The sequence below is a fragment of the Panulirus ornatus genome, chromosome 32 (assembly GCF_036320965.1).
Source record: "Panulirus ornatus isolate Po-2019 chromosome 32, ASM3632096v1, whole genome shotgun sequence".
NCBI classification, from domain to species: domain Eukaryota; kingdom Metazoa; phylum Arthropoda; class Malacostraca; order Decapoda; family Palinuridae; genus Panulirus; species Panulirus ornatus.
Window position 1 is genome coordinate 25727487 of NC_092255.1, and position 15302 is coordinate 25742788.

A 15302-nucleotide genomic window follows, 5' to 3' on the forward strand; every position below is an offset into this window, starting at 1 on the left:
ATATATATATATATATATATATATATATATATATATATATATATATATATATATATATGGAAATTTTTATGGACTTATAACAAAAAAATCAGGAACAATCAAGAAAATACTAGTGCACTGTAAATGGCGATCATAAAGATCAATTTGGAGCTAATAAAATATACATTCTATACAGAACATTTCCAACGGGGATAAACCGTTGGACACTCAACACAGCAGACCACTTGGCAAAAATGGTCATATATATACTCTTCCGCAAATGATTTCTACTTTATAAATATTTCTCCAATCCTGTTTATATTCAAAACAATCTGCCAGTGGAAGTGACAGCAATACTGATTACTCACCAGGATAGCGTTAACACGGAAACAATAATTCACTCCATCACTTAATATAGAGCAAACAATTGGCAACGCCAAGCATGCACACTTGTACACATACTAGACGGCAGGAGTCAGTATCAAACATTGATTACAATGCATAACAACAATCTCATACTCACTAAACTACTCTTACCTCTTTAGATGTTATTCTTCTGAAAACGAGACCATTCATGCACAGATAATGCTTATGTTTACATCGCAAAATACATCTTAATTATTGCATATATCTCAGCAGGACTTGCTAGGTGCCCGCATTAACGTAACGTCGCGAGTGTGTGGTGTACACCCAACACGTTATGGTGACACAATTCTCGTTATCGACATCTTCCTAGGAAAATAAAACTTTCAGAAACGTTTCTCAAGTGTCCGATGCCACATTGAATATTCTTAGATTGAAATGATGTGATCTTCTTAAGCCCAATCTTATTAACATACAAAACATTAATCAACTGCATCAACGAGAATTTATCGGTCAAAATTGCAGTCGTTATTAGGTACTTATCCAAATAAGAACATGTACACAAAATATACAGGAAACATACCTGTATGTAAGATGTACAAGATTAATTAATCTCTCCTTAAAATCATAATAAATAACAATTGTAATATAATACCATAAACACCATGACAGTCTCTCTCGCGAGCATGATCATGTCCATGGTAGTTTCGACGTTATATTCCAACAACAATGACTGACAGAAACTAATCGCTAACGACAGTAGGCCTCAAAGTAGAGTCGAGTAAGCCAAGCGGCATAGGACGCGTCACTACGAAACTCAATGCTTAAATGAAAAGCGCACTCTTGTACAATTATCATGACAAATATAAACACCACTTCACGATACTTTCAGCGGCTGGAGTTTCATTCATCGACATGATAACTTGGAGAAGACTGACGACTTACACGACGCCCCCCACGCACCGCAGATCAATTGATGCTGGCGTCTCATCTCCTCTTTTATGTATTGATTCCCTCGTACAAACTGGTGTTTCCACTTACCATCGGCCAAGTTCCGGTAGGGAGTTGTTAATAGTGCTAAGACAGCATCCTCCGGCGTTTTCACTATCCTCATGGTTATATTCTATCGTGATCCTCCTACCCACACCTCTCTCTGCCATTTTTAAAGCTCGTCTGCCACAACTTCGCGCAGCTTTGGGAGTTTTGATTGGCGCAGTCGGTCACGTGACGTAGAGGGAGCGGGAAAATAAGACCCTGAGTTGCGCACAACTCCTGCGCACGTCATGTAAACACAGCACTCACCCACTCCTCACACACCATATAATATCTCCTTCAGAATATACTACTCTCCAACTTTTTCATCTCATTTATCTATGGAATTAAAAAAAAATATTTCCCTGCAATCTAACTAACAGCATAGTATTTTTCTAGATTGATAATATAATATTCTGGTTTAATAATAATTTTCGGTGTCGAGATGAGTCATTATTGGAATATTTACAGTCAGCTGGCAAGTAAAAACAAACCAAGAGCAAGACTTTGGAACCTATTTGACTGTGATAACTGTGTAAATCTGCATATATCACTTTAACATAACCAGTCATGGTGGAGCCCATTTTTGACTATCAGTTTCGGTTAATATTAATAGGAGATTCAACAGTTGGAAAGAGTTCTTTGTTAAAATATTTTACAGACGGCAAGTTCTTCGAGGTAAGACTTATCTGGCTATTTAGATTGCGTCTTACAATTATAGGTGGATAAGCAGTTATAGTGTGAATATTATTCGTGTCTTTTTCTAAACTTTGCAGTTTACGACCGTATGTAACAAAATATTTATTCTTTTTTTCTTAAAACTGTGTAAATTTGTCAAATCTCTTTATCTACTAGAGATGAATAGCAGCATCCTCCGATTTCCAATATATACGGACGTCAAATAATTTATCCAGTAAATTGATGGAGATTCGAATTTACTGATATCCACAATATATTTAGTTATTTCCGTAGTAATATTTCATCTGTCGCATCTAAAGTGAGCAAAGCATTAGAAAGAGAACTAACTTGAATGAAAAATACTTACGGGTAAAATGGTTGGTTGCCTCTAGAAGTTTATGACTCTTTACTCATCAGACATGGGGAGAATATTTTTTGTGTAAAGTATTATTTTTTAATTATGGAGGAGTTAAGGGACTTAAAAATATATATTATTTGACTGCAATATTAAGTATTACCCTTGAGCTCCTTTGAGATCCTGATGCCTGCGTCCATTTCACTGTCATACCTGATAATCATAAGACATTCAGTTGTAAGAAAATTGATGAAAGTGGCCCATATTACATTTAGGAAATAATGATACTTAATTGCTGCATTATTGTTAATTTGGAGAATTGTGAAAAAATCATATAAATGACACCATTTGGTTACTGACTCCAAAAGTTGGTTTGGGCTTAAAATTGAAGTATAAGAAAAATTAGCCCATAAATGAAAAAAAAATACAAATAAAAAGCCTAATTCAACCTTCTCATAGATAAGATGAACCTGACAAACACAGTTATATAGTATTTAGATTTTAATAAGTATACCATATATTGAAAAGTTTAGCTACCAGTAGAAAATTATGAAATCTCTTTGACTGGTTGCCTTGTATCTTCTCAAATAGATATATAAGTTTATAGATGAGCAAGTACTGTTCCCTGTGACTATAAATAGAAATACTGACATGAATACTACAACAATAAGACCACTTTAGAACCTTGTCTTCATGTTTAACAACTGTCTTCATCACAGCAAAATTCTGAGTTGACTTTATCTAAATTAAACACACTTCACAAATTGTTAAATACTATAAGATGACAAAATTAATTTATTGGCCCCTGATCACAAATTCTGCATTACTACTTTGAGTCCAGTTGCAACAAATGCAGTTAGAATCTGACATCAGTTATGACAATGAATATGATTTACTTTCAAAATATCTAGCTAGTGTTACTGTCTTCGTGGAACGTTATTTTTCACACTTTGAAAGGTATTCTATTGTATATGATATTCACATATACTATTCATTCTTCTGACATTTCAATACATATGTCATCACATTCACAAACATCATTCAGAAAGTCATTTAACCTATAATTATGCCTACAAAAGTTCCATATTCCAAAGATTAAACATTATACAGAATGAATTACATGCTTTTTAAACCATTTTAGTGTCTAGACAGGCAAACCATACTGACCTTTCTATTGAAAAATCCTGTTGTGAGTTTACTGTGTTATATTTTGGAAAAGTGAAAATGCTAGTTTTTATTTTCCTTGCTTGTATGTTGAAGGTTGATGTTTTGATCTTTTTTTTTAAATTTTGTTTTTATCATTTACGTAAGTAAGGGAAATTACACTGTATATTCTTCGTCATTTACTTATGTATACATGATAAGCTCAGACACTGGGGTTTAAGTATTATTGGCTTATGGCAGTTAATTATACTGTGAAATTTTCTCTCTAATAAGCACTCTGTCCATGGTAGGGAAAACATTTGTTTCGTGATGACCTCTCTTACATTGTTAAATATCATGAATAATGGTTGAACAAATTTGTGGATGCAGTGCCAGTTTTGTTGAGAAAAAGCTGTATTCAGGATCATAATTGCTGTTGAGAGAAATAAGAGCTAGTGACAAAAATTGGCCAGAATCCCTTGATCATATTTAAGAAGTAATTACCAAATTGTAATCTTGCCTGACCTTATTATATTACAGATATCTGATCCCACTGTTGGTGTTGACTTCTTTGCACGTCTTATTGAAGTGAGAGATGGCACAAGAATAAAGTTACAGTTGTGGGACACAGCAGGCCAAGAGAGATTTCGGTAAGTTTTAGTATGATCAATTGGTGCTGTAATTCTGATGTCTCATAATGCATGATACAGTAAGACAGCTGAATACAAAAAAGAGTCATGCACAACATGACAGGCTTATACCCCATGACCAATATCTTGTTCAAAGTAACAAAAACTTTTATGATTAATATGAAGAGAAAGTTGTTGATAATTGGAGTAAACACTTGATTTCGACATTCGTATTATGCCTTTTATAATGACTTATTTGTACTCTATGGGGAGGGAGTTTTACACACTTGAGGCCCCCAGCTCTTGAACACTATGCTGTCATACAACCTCTTGAATTTAAGTATGCAGTCTGCATTAACCATGTCCTCAATCAGTATTTCTCTACCTGTCTTACCAGAATTTTGAGCTGGCCCTGATTGGGGCTTGCTTTTGCCCTTGCCATGTTGACTGTCATAATAAAAAATAACTAATTACATTTCAAAGTAAAGGTAATAGATTCAATGTTGGAAAAGTAATGAAATGGCATATGTAATTGTAGTGCTTGTATCACGAATAATTTTTAATTAATATGATCTGTACTTCCAGGTCTATCACACGTACATATTACCGCAACTCTGTTGGTGCACTAGTGGTGTTTGATGTATGCAACAAAAAATCACTGGAGCATGTTCCAATGTGGATTATGGAAGCCAAAAGACATATTGAACCCCACAAGGCTGTATTCATCTTAGTTGGGACAAAGGTTTGAACAATTCGATCATTTTTTTCTCTCCCTCATAAAATGTTAGATAGATAGGTACATGGATCATAGATAGATGAGAAAGATTTAATGGTTCAGTCACTACTTATTCATTAGTTTTGCCTTTCAAGAGAGAACACTATTTAGAAATGTTCAAACATGTGCCTCAGTTGTCTGCTGGCTATGTAAATAGATATTGACCAAGATATTCCTCAGTACTTGTTACCCACTTTCATCATTTGTCAAATATTCCATGTCTTAAAATATATACATGCACTTCATCATAACAACACCCTCTGTGTCTTGATTCGGTATTATCTTAACCTGATCCACAGAAGGGCAACCATACTTTACCTTCCTGGTTATCCTGTAGGCATTTGAAGTATAAATTCTAATAAATATAAATAAGAGTTGAAGGATGTCTTTAGATGTATGTTATTGCTCTGCAGTGTCAAGGATCATTTTCAGAAATAATCACTGTCTTCACTATCAGAACATAACTTTAGTGTAAATGATATCACTTTCTGTTAAGGTAGATGATCACAGTGGTAAGTGTAATTGATTTTGAATACCCTACAGATTGATATGGAGGATGAGCGAGAAGTTAGAAAAGAGGATGCCATGTCTCTAGCAAATTTTTATAACATAAGTTATGTAGAAACTAGTGCAATGAAAGGAATCAATGTGGAGGAAGCATTCAGAACTATCACACAAGAGGTATATGATAAGGTATGGAATACAGTATTATATAAGTACACATTTATAAAGATAGAATGTTGAAGATCTTTAGGCCTTGGGACCAAGTTATTTTCAGATTTTGAAGATTCATGGATTTCAAAAATACAGGAGCCACTGATTGTGGTTGAACATAGCATAACCCTAAAAGAATGTTTTGTATACCAAGCTCAGATTTAGGTGGTGTTTGTAATATGTAATTTTTTTCATAAATGTTCATTTTCCCATGAAGTGAGGTAGCACCACGAACAAAAGACAGCTTCTTTCACTCACATCCATTCTCTAGCTATCTTAATTAATACACCAAAACCACAGCCCCCTTTCCACATTTTTCCTCTCCAAATGATGCTTGTGCATGTCACCACCCTATCAGTCACCAATCTCCCACACAACTGATCAGGCACACTGAACAAGCTTATATCTCTGTAAATCAAATATTCAGTGGTATCCCCCTTGCATTGAACAGCGGCACTACAAACATTTTGCCAGACCTCAGGCACCTCATCATAATCCAAACATATATTGAAAATTCAAACTAACCAAGTGCAGTACCATCCACTCTAGCTGCCTTGCCATGTTTCATCTTGAGCAAGGCTTTTTTTTTTTTTTTTTTTCCCAAAAAGAAGGAACAGAGAATTGGGCCAGGTGAGGGTATTCCCTCAAAGGCCCAGTCCTCTGTTCTTAACGCTACCTCGCTAATGTGGGAAATGGCGAATAGATTGAAAAGAAAAAAAAAAAAAAAATATATATATATATATATATATATATATATATATATATATATATATATATATATATAGCATACAAACCTCCAACAGCCAGGATTGAACCTGGGACCCATGTGGAACAGGCAGGAGTGCTACCGCTAGGCTAGGCTGTGAGCGCTCCCGCCTGTTGGACAGGGGTCCCAGGTTCGATCCTGGCTATTGGAGGTTTGTATGTTCTATGAAGGTGCATGTTCATATGCACTTTATTCGTATATATATAAATATTTTTTTATCTATACTATTTGCCATTTCCCACATTAGCGAGGTAGCATTTAGAACAGAGGACTGAACCTTTGAGGGAATATCCTCACTAGGCCCATTTTTCTGTTCCTTCTTTTGGAAAATTAAAAACGAGAGGGAAGGATTTCCAGCTCCCCGCTCCCTCCTCTTTTAATCGCCTTCTATGACATGCAGGGAATAAGTAGGAAGTATTCTTTCTCCCCTATCCCCATTACCTCCCATTACTCTTATATATATATATATATATATATATATATATATATATATATATATATATCCTAGACTGAGCCAGGTCCCCATTTTATTGACCAACCCCCGGGAGTGGATGAACAGTTGGGTTGACTGTGAACCAACCGCCACAACCAATATTCAAACCCATGTACTTGACCCTGGGCAGCCTGTGAATGCATCTCTGTCTGGAACGCTAACCACTACACCATGGAAGTTCATTTGTCACCTTCACTGATATACCCATTTGTTCTGATGCTTTTCTTGCGGTGTTAACCTCCTTCCAAAAGATTATTTCATCGTCCCTAGAGTTTACCGATACTTGCTAACCCCAATTCTTTTTTGCCCATTTTTCAGCCATTGCTCTTTCTTCTGGTATCATGCCTTTTTCTCTTCTTCATCTCCCAATCTCTCACATTACTTCTCTGTGAGTTACACACACATATCTCTTTTTTCACTTTCACAAGCATCTTCATCATCCTTTCACTCACTACCAATTCTCATGCCCACCTTCCACCTTTTGTATGGCACACACTTCTCATGTACAGCACCACTGCTTCCCACTGTACCTCCCATTACTTATACACTCTCTTAGCTACATTTACTTTCACCTTTTGCCATTTTACACTTAGTCTCTCCTAGCATGTCTTCATACAAGTTTCTTTTCTGTGCTCACTTAAATTCACTACCCTCTTCTCATCTGTATCATTTCCTGTTTACCAAGGGTTTCAACAAATCTTCACCCTTGCCACCATCAAGTTATGATCAGACATTTCACCAGGTGTCTGCCTCAGCATGTACTCATCCAAGAGTCTCTCTTTTGCATACCTATAAATTAGTATGTAATCCAGTAATGCCCACTTACCTTCTTTGTCATTAATCTTCATATATATATGTATGTTCCTCTTTTTAAACCTGGTATTCCTTACCACCAATCCTTTTTCAGCACACAACTTCACAAGCTGTTCACCATTTTTGTTCACATCATTGAATACCCCATATACCTCAATTGTACCCTCACCTGGCACATTACCCACTTTCACATTCAAATCACCCATCCTTATACTCGATCTCTCATGTTGACACTACTGATGCACTCACTCTGCTTCTCCCAAACCACTCTCCTCTCATCTTCAGTCTTCTCGTAGCCAGGTGCATAAGTTTATGCCAGTAGTGACCCACCTTTCATAATCTTATTTCATTTTTACCCACATCACCATGGGGCTCACTTCCTAATACTCTTTTACACATTTTCACAACTCCTTCAGCAGAAGTGCTACCCTTTCCATAGCTCTCACCCTGACACTAATCCCTGACTTTACCCATAAAAGTTCCCAGACCATTCTTCCTACTTACCCTTTACCTTTGTTTCACTCACAGCTAGAACATCCAAGTTCCTTTCCCCAAACATACTACCTGAGCTTTTAAGGAGGATGAGCACCTCTTGATAAACTTCTTCGACTGTTCCAACTTTTAGGAATTGAAATGCAGCAAAGGTTGTAATATGAAATATAGGCAGATGGAGAGGGAGCAGAGGTTGTAAAACTTTAAAGCTTTGGGAAGTCCTTTCTGCAGGGATGGAAAAGTAGAAGCCATGTTACAAGAAAGTTCAGAAAGATTAACAAATTGGTTGAATTTTAAGAAGAACAATATCTTCATTCTTCCAAGTCATTTGCAAGGGTGACCACCCACCAATGAGATTTTCAAGAATAGAGAAATATCAGTTACTTTACTTTGTGCAAGTTTGCTTATTGAACCTTAGAAATATGTAAAATCACATATTGTAGCTTTCATAGTTTAATTTCTTATGTTCAACCCTTGGGTATTTTAAGCCACTATCTTGGACCCACTGTGGCTTCCATTAAATGCAAAACTTTTTTTTTTATAGAATCCTTGAAAGCAATAAAAGTTGTTGGAAGGAATAGTATAGCCAATCATCAGCTTAGTGAAAAATGGGTCTTTATTATTGTAGTGTATTGATCAGAAGAGTGCAAGAACTTGAGATGGATTTTGTGAATGAACAATGCAGTAAAGATGGATTCAAGACATTTAAAAGAAAGGCTGATAAAAATTGAGAACTGAAGTGTTGCAGACATTATGAGAGATTGGATGTGGAAAACATGATGAATAAAAGTGTGTGATTGAATGAATAGAAACAGAGGAAGACTGAAAAGGTAGAGCAAGTGATAGTGTGAGGAGTCATTTGACAAGAGTGTCGTATGTACGAAGGTTAGATCATGTGTTGAAGGTTCTCTGAAAGTAGCCATTAAAGCATAGAAAGAAAATGTATGAATCATATGATAAATTAAAAATGTACACTTTTTTGCTGTTACTTTTGGTCATTGTGAAGAAAGGGAGGCTGAAGGTATGTATATTTTGCAACCTTGATACTGTAGAAGTGGAAAGATCTTATTGGTTAGATTTAACTTAAATCATGTAGCCTTCACACTTAGAAGGTTTACTTATCATTGCATGCCCTGTATTGTTATACAGGTACAATCTGGAGAGTTCAAAATTGAAGATGGTTGGGATGGCATCAAGACAGGATACTCTAGACCAAACCCTTCCTACAGCTTAATGGAAGCTGAGCCAGAGAAGTCAGGGTTTTGTTGCTAGGAAATACACAAATTACTATGTTGGAAACTTAAGTGGGAAAATTACTTCACTGAAGATAACTGTATTTTCTAATTAACAACAACACATTAATTATAAAAAATAATGAAAATATCTATGTGAGTACAGTTTATAAAACTCAGTGAAACTTTGCAAGCAAACCAAAGGAAATACCCTAGTCCCATCCACCTAAGTTACAAATGTGATCTTGTTAATTTTATGGAAGTGCTCTGCCATTGTTACATGAGTTGTGTCATTTTTTATGTGGACTTTTAAGTGAATATTCCCTTTTTCTTTGAACTAGATGCTATTTTCTATTTATTAATACCACATTCATCATATATTATTTGCTAAAACCCCTACTTTGTTATCCAGAATTCTTGGAAACAGGTTCACTTGTGTTATGTCATATGGCAAATAGTGCTTTTCACTCTGTGGGCATGAATTTCTTTTTGTTATATTCAGTTAGACAATTACAACTGTGATAAGGTTAGTAAAAATAATTTTTATACATGATATTGTGAGTGTATGTTTTATGTGTATTTGTCTAATTGTATTTTACTTTTCATGTACACACAGACACACACACAAATCTATTCTGTAAATTATAAGCAGATATAATGTGTGTATATTTATGATAACATTTCCCAGCTAATATTGAGTAAAGTTATATCATGAGATCACTCCTTACCACAATAGTTTGTTCAGTATGTAATACTGTTTCTTTCAGTGGATTAATTGATATAAATACTTTTAGCCCATTTTACTTATTGTTTATCACTCATTTTCACACAGGGTTCTTTACCACACAAGTTCCTTTTATATCTTTTCCATTGTGGAACATGTTGGTTTTTAAATTTTTCTTTTATAATGTTGAAAAGTTTCTGCTCTCTTGTAAATAGGGTTATGATTTTTCTCAAATGTCTTAAGTTATTGTATATTGAAAGTATATTTTATAAGAATAAATGTTGGGCCAGTTAAAACTACCTTTAATATATCACATAACTTGGGCATGATGTCTCATTTAAGAGAGAGAGCATAAGCCAAAAGAGATAAAATAATAGAGTTAGGAAATGAGTTTCATGTTGATCTATCTCATCTGATCATTCAAAAAGCAGTCATGTAGGATGTTTCTTAACTTCTATTTTGTGTTTTTAATATAAGGAGTCTTGGTTCCTTTCATCTCCTTAATATAATTTTTCTTTAGTTGGTTGTCTGTAGTAGAATGTTATCTAATAAGAGGATAATTTACCTTTACTCCAAGTGGAATTTACAAAGTTTTTGAAGATAGTATTCTGTAAAGTTTCTTCTCTTATCCTAGAAAGTGTAAGTAAATAACTTTGATTACGTGTTACCTCAAAATATTGTTGCACAATCATGTGTAACAGACCTATCACAGTTGCAATCATGAATCTGCAGTGAAACATATCCAAACTTAGTTTCATAAATCTTCAGGTCTTATAAATAGTGTGTGAAAGTATAGTCTTACACTTTAAGCAGTGAATGTTGCATTTGGATATTTTTTTAATGCAGTAACATATATTTAAATATGCAGCAGGGTAAAATTTCCATTTTCAAAGGGTAGAACTTTTCATATTCACTTAAACATGCATGTACTGAATGTAAATACTTCGGCTTTTTGTCTTTCACCACATTTTTTATTTCCTTGTTTAGAGTATGTTTTTGATACTGCAAATGATATTTCGATGATCAGTGTAATGCTTGAATTATCTTAAGCATGAAATGTAGATAATATTCTCTTGAAATTTAAAGTTTTTTGAAAACTGAAGCTGGAATAAAGGTAATGCTGATATAATGGAAAATTCTCTTCACGTTTGTATAGTATTTATTCATATTTTTATTGTTTTTGTTTATAAGAAAATGGGGATCTTGTCTCTCAGTGTTTTTTTTTTTTTTTTTCATCAGTGATAGTAACAAGTATGTACTTAACATCACAGTATGATGTGAATCTTTTATGAGGGACCAAAAATAGAGACAACTAATGAGATCTTGTAAGAAAAAGAAGAATTGTTGTAAACATATTAGAAATGCAGGCATATATACATTGTGCAATGTCAGGTTCTGTGCATAGTAAGATAACTATTTGATTTAAATACTCATTATATGTTAAAGGTGGAATGGAGTTTTGAGTGAACTTAGAATTTCTAAGCAAAAAGTGTTTACCATATATTCTATAGAATTCCTGAAAGTGCTTATAGCATTTAGCTGTAAATTCATGAAGTAATAGGTACCTTTGTTGTCATGATAATCTATGACTACCGATTGCAAATCATCTTTATGCAAATAATGTGAATAGAACTCATAGTAGATGTTGTGCCTGTACATTCTTGTATTCTTATGATGCTTAAATTGTTTTATAGATTAAATGTGAAGAATTTTTCTCATATGATTAATTTTACATTTGGTAATGCTGCTTTTCAGTATTTTTTACTGGTTGATAGAGTAGTGAATAACTTAAATATAAGCATTCTTCTTTGTATTTATTAGGTGCATATAACAGCTCCTCAAGGTTAAACTCCACATAGGAATCAATATGCCTTCCTATGATTACTCTCCATTCACATGATATTGGTTGTTGTAACTAAGTTACATATGTTATGCTGCAGCATTTTGGAAAAATACTGAGAAATGGAATTGCGAAGCATCATTGCATACTTCAATGACTGTTGTGCCCTCTTGAACTAGTTACTAGTGTATGCATACTTTGATTATTAAAAAAGCACAATATCTTCATTCATTCAAGATAGCATCAGTGCAATTTCATTCCTTATGTATATACTGAATACATACACTGTATATAATCCTGATATTTTTTTATAATTTTTGCATTATAATTTTTGCAGTGAATGATCCAAGGCCCTTCCTTAAAAATGTAGAAGTTTAGATAAAGAAAAATATAAAATCATTGCTGATAAAAATGCAGCATGTATTTTTAAGCATTATCCTGCACAACACTGCTTATGGTAGTGTCAGCTGTTCTTTGTTATGACTGGCAGCATTATAGTGTAATGTAGTTATGCATATTTTAAGTATGTTTCATAGGTTATGTATTGCCTATTTCAAATTCTGTAAGAAATACTTCACATTGTGATATTAGTTTCTAATAATATTATTACCTTGAAATTTATTGTTCTTACTGACTACAGAACAAGATTTTTATATGTTAAGTTGTATACAATACAGTACACATATTTCAAACAGGGTTACACTTGTTGAATCAAGGTCATAATACATTTGCACACTCTCTACTTTGACAGCCAGTAGTATCTTTGACCACAGTTACTAAATAATTTTGCTGATTTCTGTGGCACAGCACACATGAAGTAATAGCCATCTCCCCCCTTACATATGGATTGAATCTTGTGAATATGTGAAATTGAAGGGTGCTCCTTGTAGTTTAACTAATCCCTGTATGCAGAACAGGAAATATTTGTACTCCTACCAAATTGTGATTTCATGAAAATCACTCCTAAAACTCTTATCATTCATATTCTGATCTTGATATGAGAAATGGCAGATATAAATCAAATGACAAACCATATATGCCACAATATAGGCCAAGCAATCTGATTTTGGTATGAAGTATAGCAGACATAAATCAAATAACAACCCACATATACATTTGTGACCAGAGCAAGTGAAAAAGAGTGCCTATACTGATTCCTGCTGTAAGAAAAATTTTACTTTGATGAAATCTGCAGTTTTAGGCAAGGATAATTGGATTGTACAGCAGACTTAATCAGCAGGTTTAGGGACAGGTATTCATTATGGTATAATTATTCTTCACGGTGCAGTCTTAAAACATTATGGATTTTAAAAGACATTTGGAAATATGATAAAAATCAATACTTATTCACACCAGTTTGATTGATGGTCAAGCTTATTTTACTATGTAACTTGAATTTTCAGTTATATTGGCAGATCATTTGGGAAAATAATTTAAGTAACATCTTTGGAGCAAAATCAAATGTAGAGAAATATTTATCATAAAATATAAACTTCCAGTTCTGTGAAATGGTGCTACACAACTTTTTCGAAGATTACTAACAAAAGCACCACATAATAATTTACTACTTCATTCCAGCAATTCTTAAGATGACATCAAACTCTGGCTTGTGTTTTTGACCTTTTTTTTTTTCCTTAAAGTGGAAAGATCAGTAAGTATGCATAACTAGAGGAGCAAAAAAGAAGGAAATAATGTAAAGAAGGATTGTGTTGAACTCAAGTTTGTGTTGTGGCTACCCTCTGAAAGTGGCTCAAAAGAGTAAATAATATGCAAGTGAAACTTGCTATTTCCTTTTGATTTCATACTTAAAGAAAATAGTTAATCCCTAGGAGTAGGACAGCTTATCAGATATACATATATATACAGCAAGTTGAGTTGCACAATAACACGAGTCAAGGACTTGAAAATTTCATGTAAAAGTGAATCGTTGTAACTCATGATTTGGCCATGAAAAATTTAAAAAGGTTTTCAGTAACTATTAAACCATCAAAAATACTTGAAACATAACTAAGATAATAGAGAAGAAGGAAAACAAAGTTGTGCATACATTAAGAATAGAGAAGATTAAGAAATGAGTTGACTAAATCCACAAGAGACAACATGCCCAACTCTTACCAGACTGATCTTTTGCCTGGGTATTGGAATCGTGCGAGAAAACTGCACAACATTGTTGGGAATGAACTGAATTAACATGAAATAAAGTAATCATGTGTTGCTTTATTATGACATCATTTAGCAACACATTATCATGCAACTCTACTATATGTATATACATGTGTATGTGGGTGGGTTAGGCCGTTCTTTTGTCAGTTTCCTTGCGCTACCTCGCCAACGCAGGAGACAGCGATCAAGTATAATAAATAAATATAATATTTATATTTTATTTATTTATTTATTTTATATATGTGTGCTTTTTCTTAATCTCTATCTGCACTTTAATTCTTAATTATACGCACTGTATGATAATATATTAAAAAAGGTGATCAGACAGATGTATTACAAGGAGGTATCTTCATGCCTAATTACGGAAAGTATATTTTCATAGAATTTGGGTACAAGAACATGTGAATTTTTTCACTGCAGTTTGTATTCCTAAGTATGATGATTTATAACAATATGGTGGTATGCTAGCATTCAGTCTGTAATGGTATATGGGCACTTAATGTGCTGTGCTTTATTGCTTGGACCCAGCTGTCTCAAAATTTCATGTCTCATAGGTATGACCTTTAAGCAGTAGAGGATATTGTATTACTGTTCTGAAAGTTTAAGCTGTTGAATTTATATGCCAAGGATTTATACAAAGTACTTTATGGTTATTTTTCTTAATGTATTGATCTGTAGATAAGCAATAAAAACTTGTATACTTGCTCATGACGTATATTTAATTAATTGTGTTTAAGCAAGTTAAAATTATCCAGAAAATATGATAATGACGTGGACTTTCTGATACAATATGTACCGTATATACTCATTTATAAGTCTACCTTATAAGTCAACCCTTGATTTTTGGCCAAGAAATCCATAATTTTTGATATGCCTTTTTGAAGGTAATGGAACAAGAAATCAGAGCAATGTTGCACCATATTTTATGGCATATAAAACTCATTTCAGAAAATCCTCACTAAAAAAACACTATCATATAAACTGAAATAATTGTTCCCTGAAACTGAAACACTGAGCACCAAATACAAAGTGTTCACCATGTATGATAATGGCAATTTACACAAACACAGGTAGTTTCAGCAAAAAAATTGTATATTTCCATTCAAGTATT

The 15302-nt window shown here is 33.8% G+C and overlaps 1 protein-coding gene across 1 annotated transcript; it reads left to right on the forward strand.

Moving 5' to 3' along the window:
• The first annotated feature begins 1834 nt into the window (after nt 1–1834).
• On the forward strand, nt 1835–14896 carry Rab39 (RAS oncogene family member Rab39). The gene is made up of 5 exons (XM_071681266.1): nt 1835–2052; nt 4091–4200; nt 4765–4921; nt 5498–5647; nt 9382–14896. Exons 1-5 carry the CDS (start codon nt 1945–1947, stop codon nt 9502–9504), a joined length of 648 nt encoding a protein of 215 aa, XP_071537367.1. The 5' UTR covers nt 1835–1944; the 3' UTR covers nt 9505–14896.
• The last annotated feature ends 406 nt before the right edge of the window (nt 14897–15302 follow it).

Excerpts from the sequence above, each read along its gene's own strand:
- Rab39 (XM_071681266.1), top strand. The coding sequence starts at position 1,945 with ATGGTGGAGCCCATTTTTGACTATCAGTTTCGGTTAATATTAATAGGA. Across the intron at positions 4,922-5,497 it reads TCATCTTAGTTGGGACAAAG|ATTGATATGGAGGATGAGCG; the intron begins GTTTGAACAATT and ends AATACCCTACAG. Across the intron at positions 5,648-9,381 it reads CACAAGAGGTATATGATAAG|GTACAATCTGGAGAGTTCAA; the intron begins GTATGGAATACA and ends ATTGTTATACAG.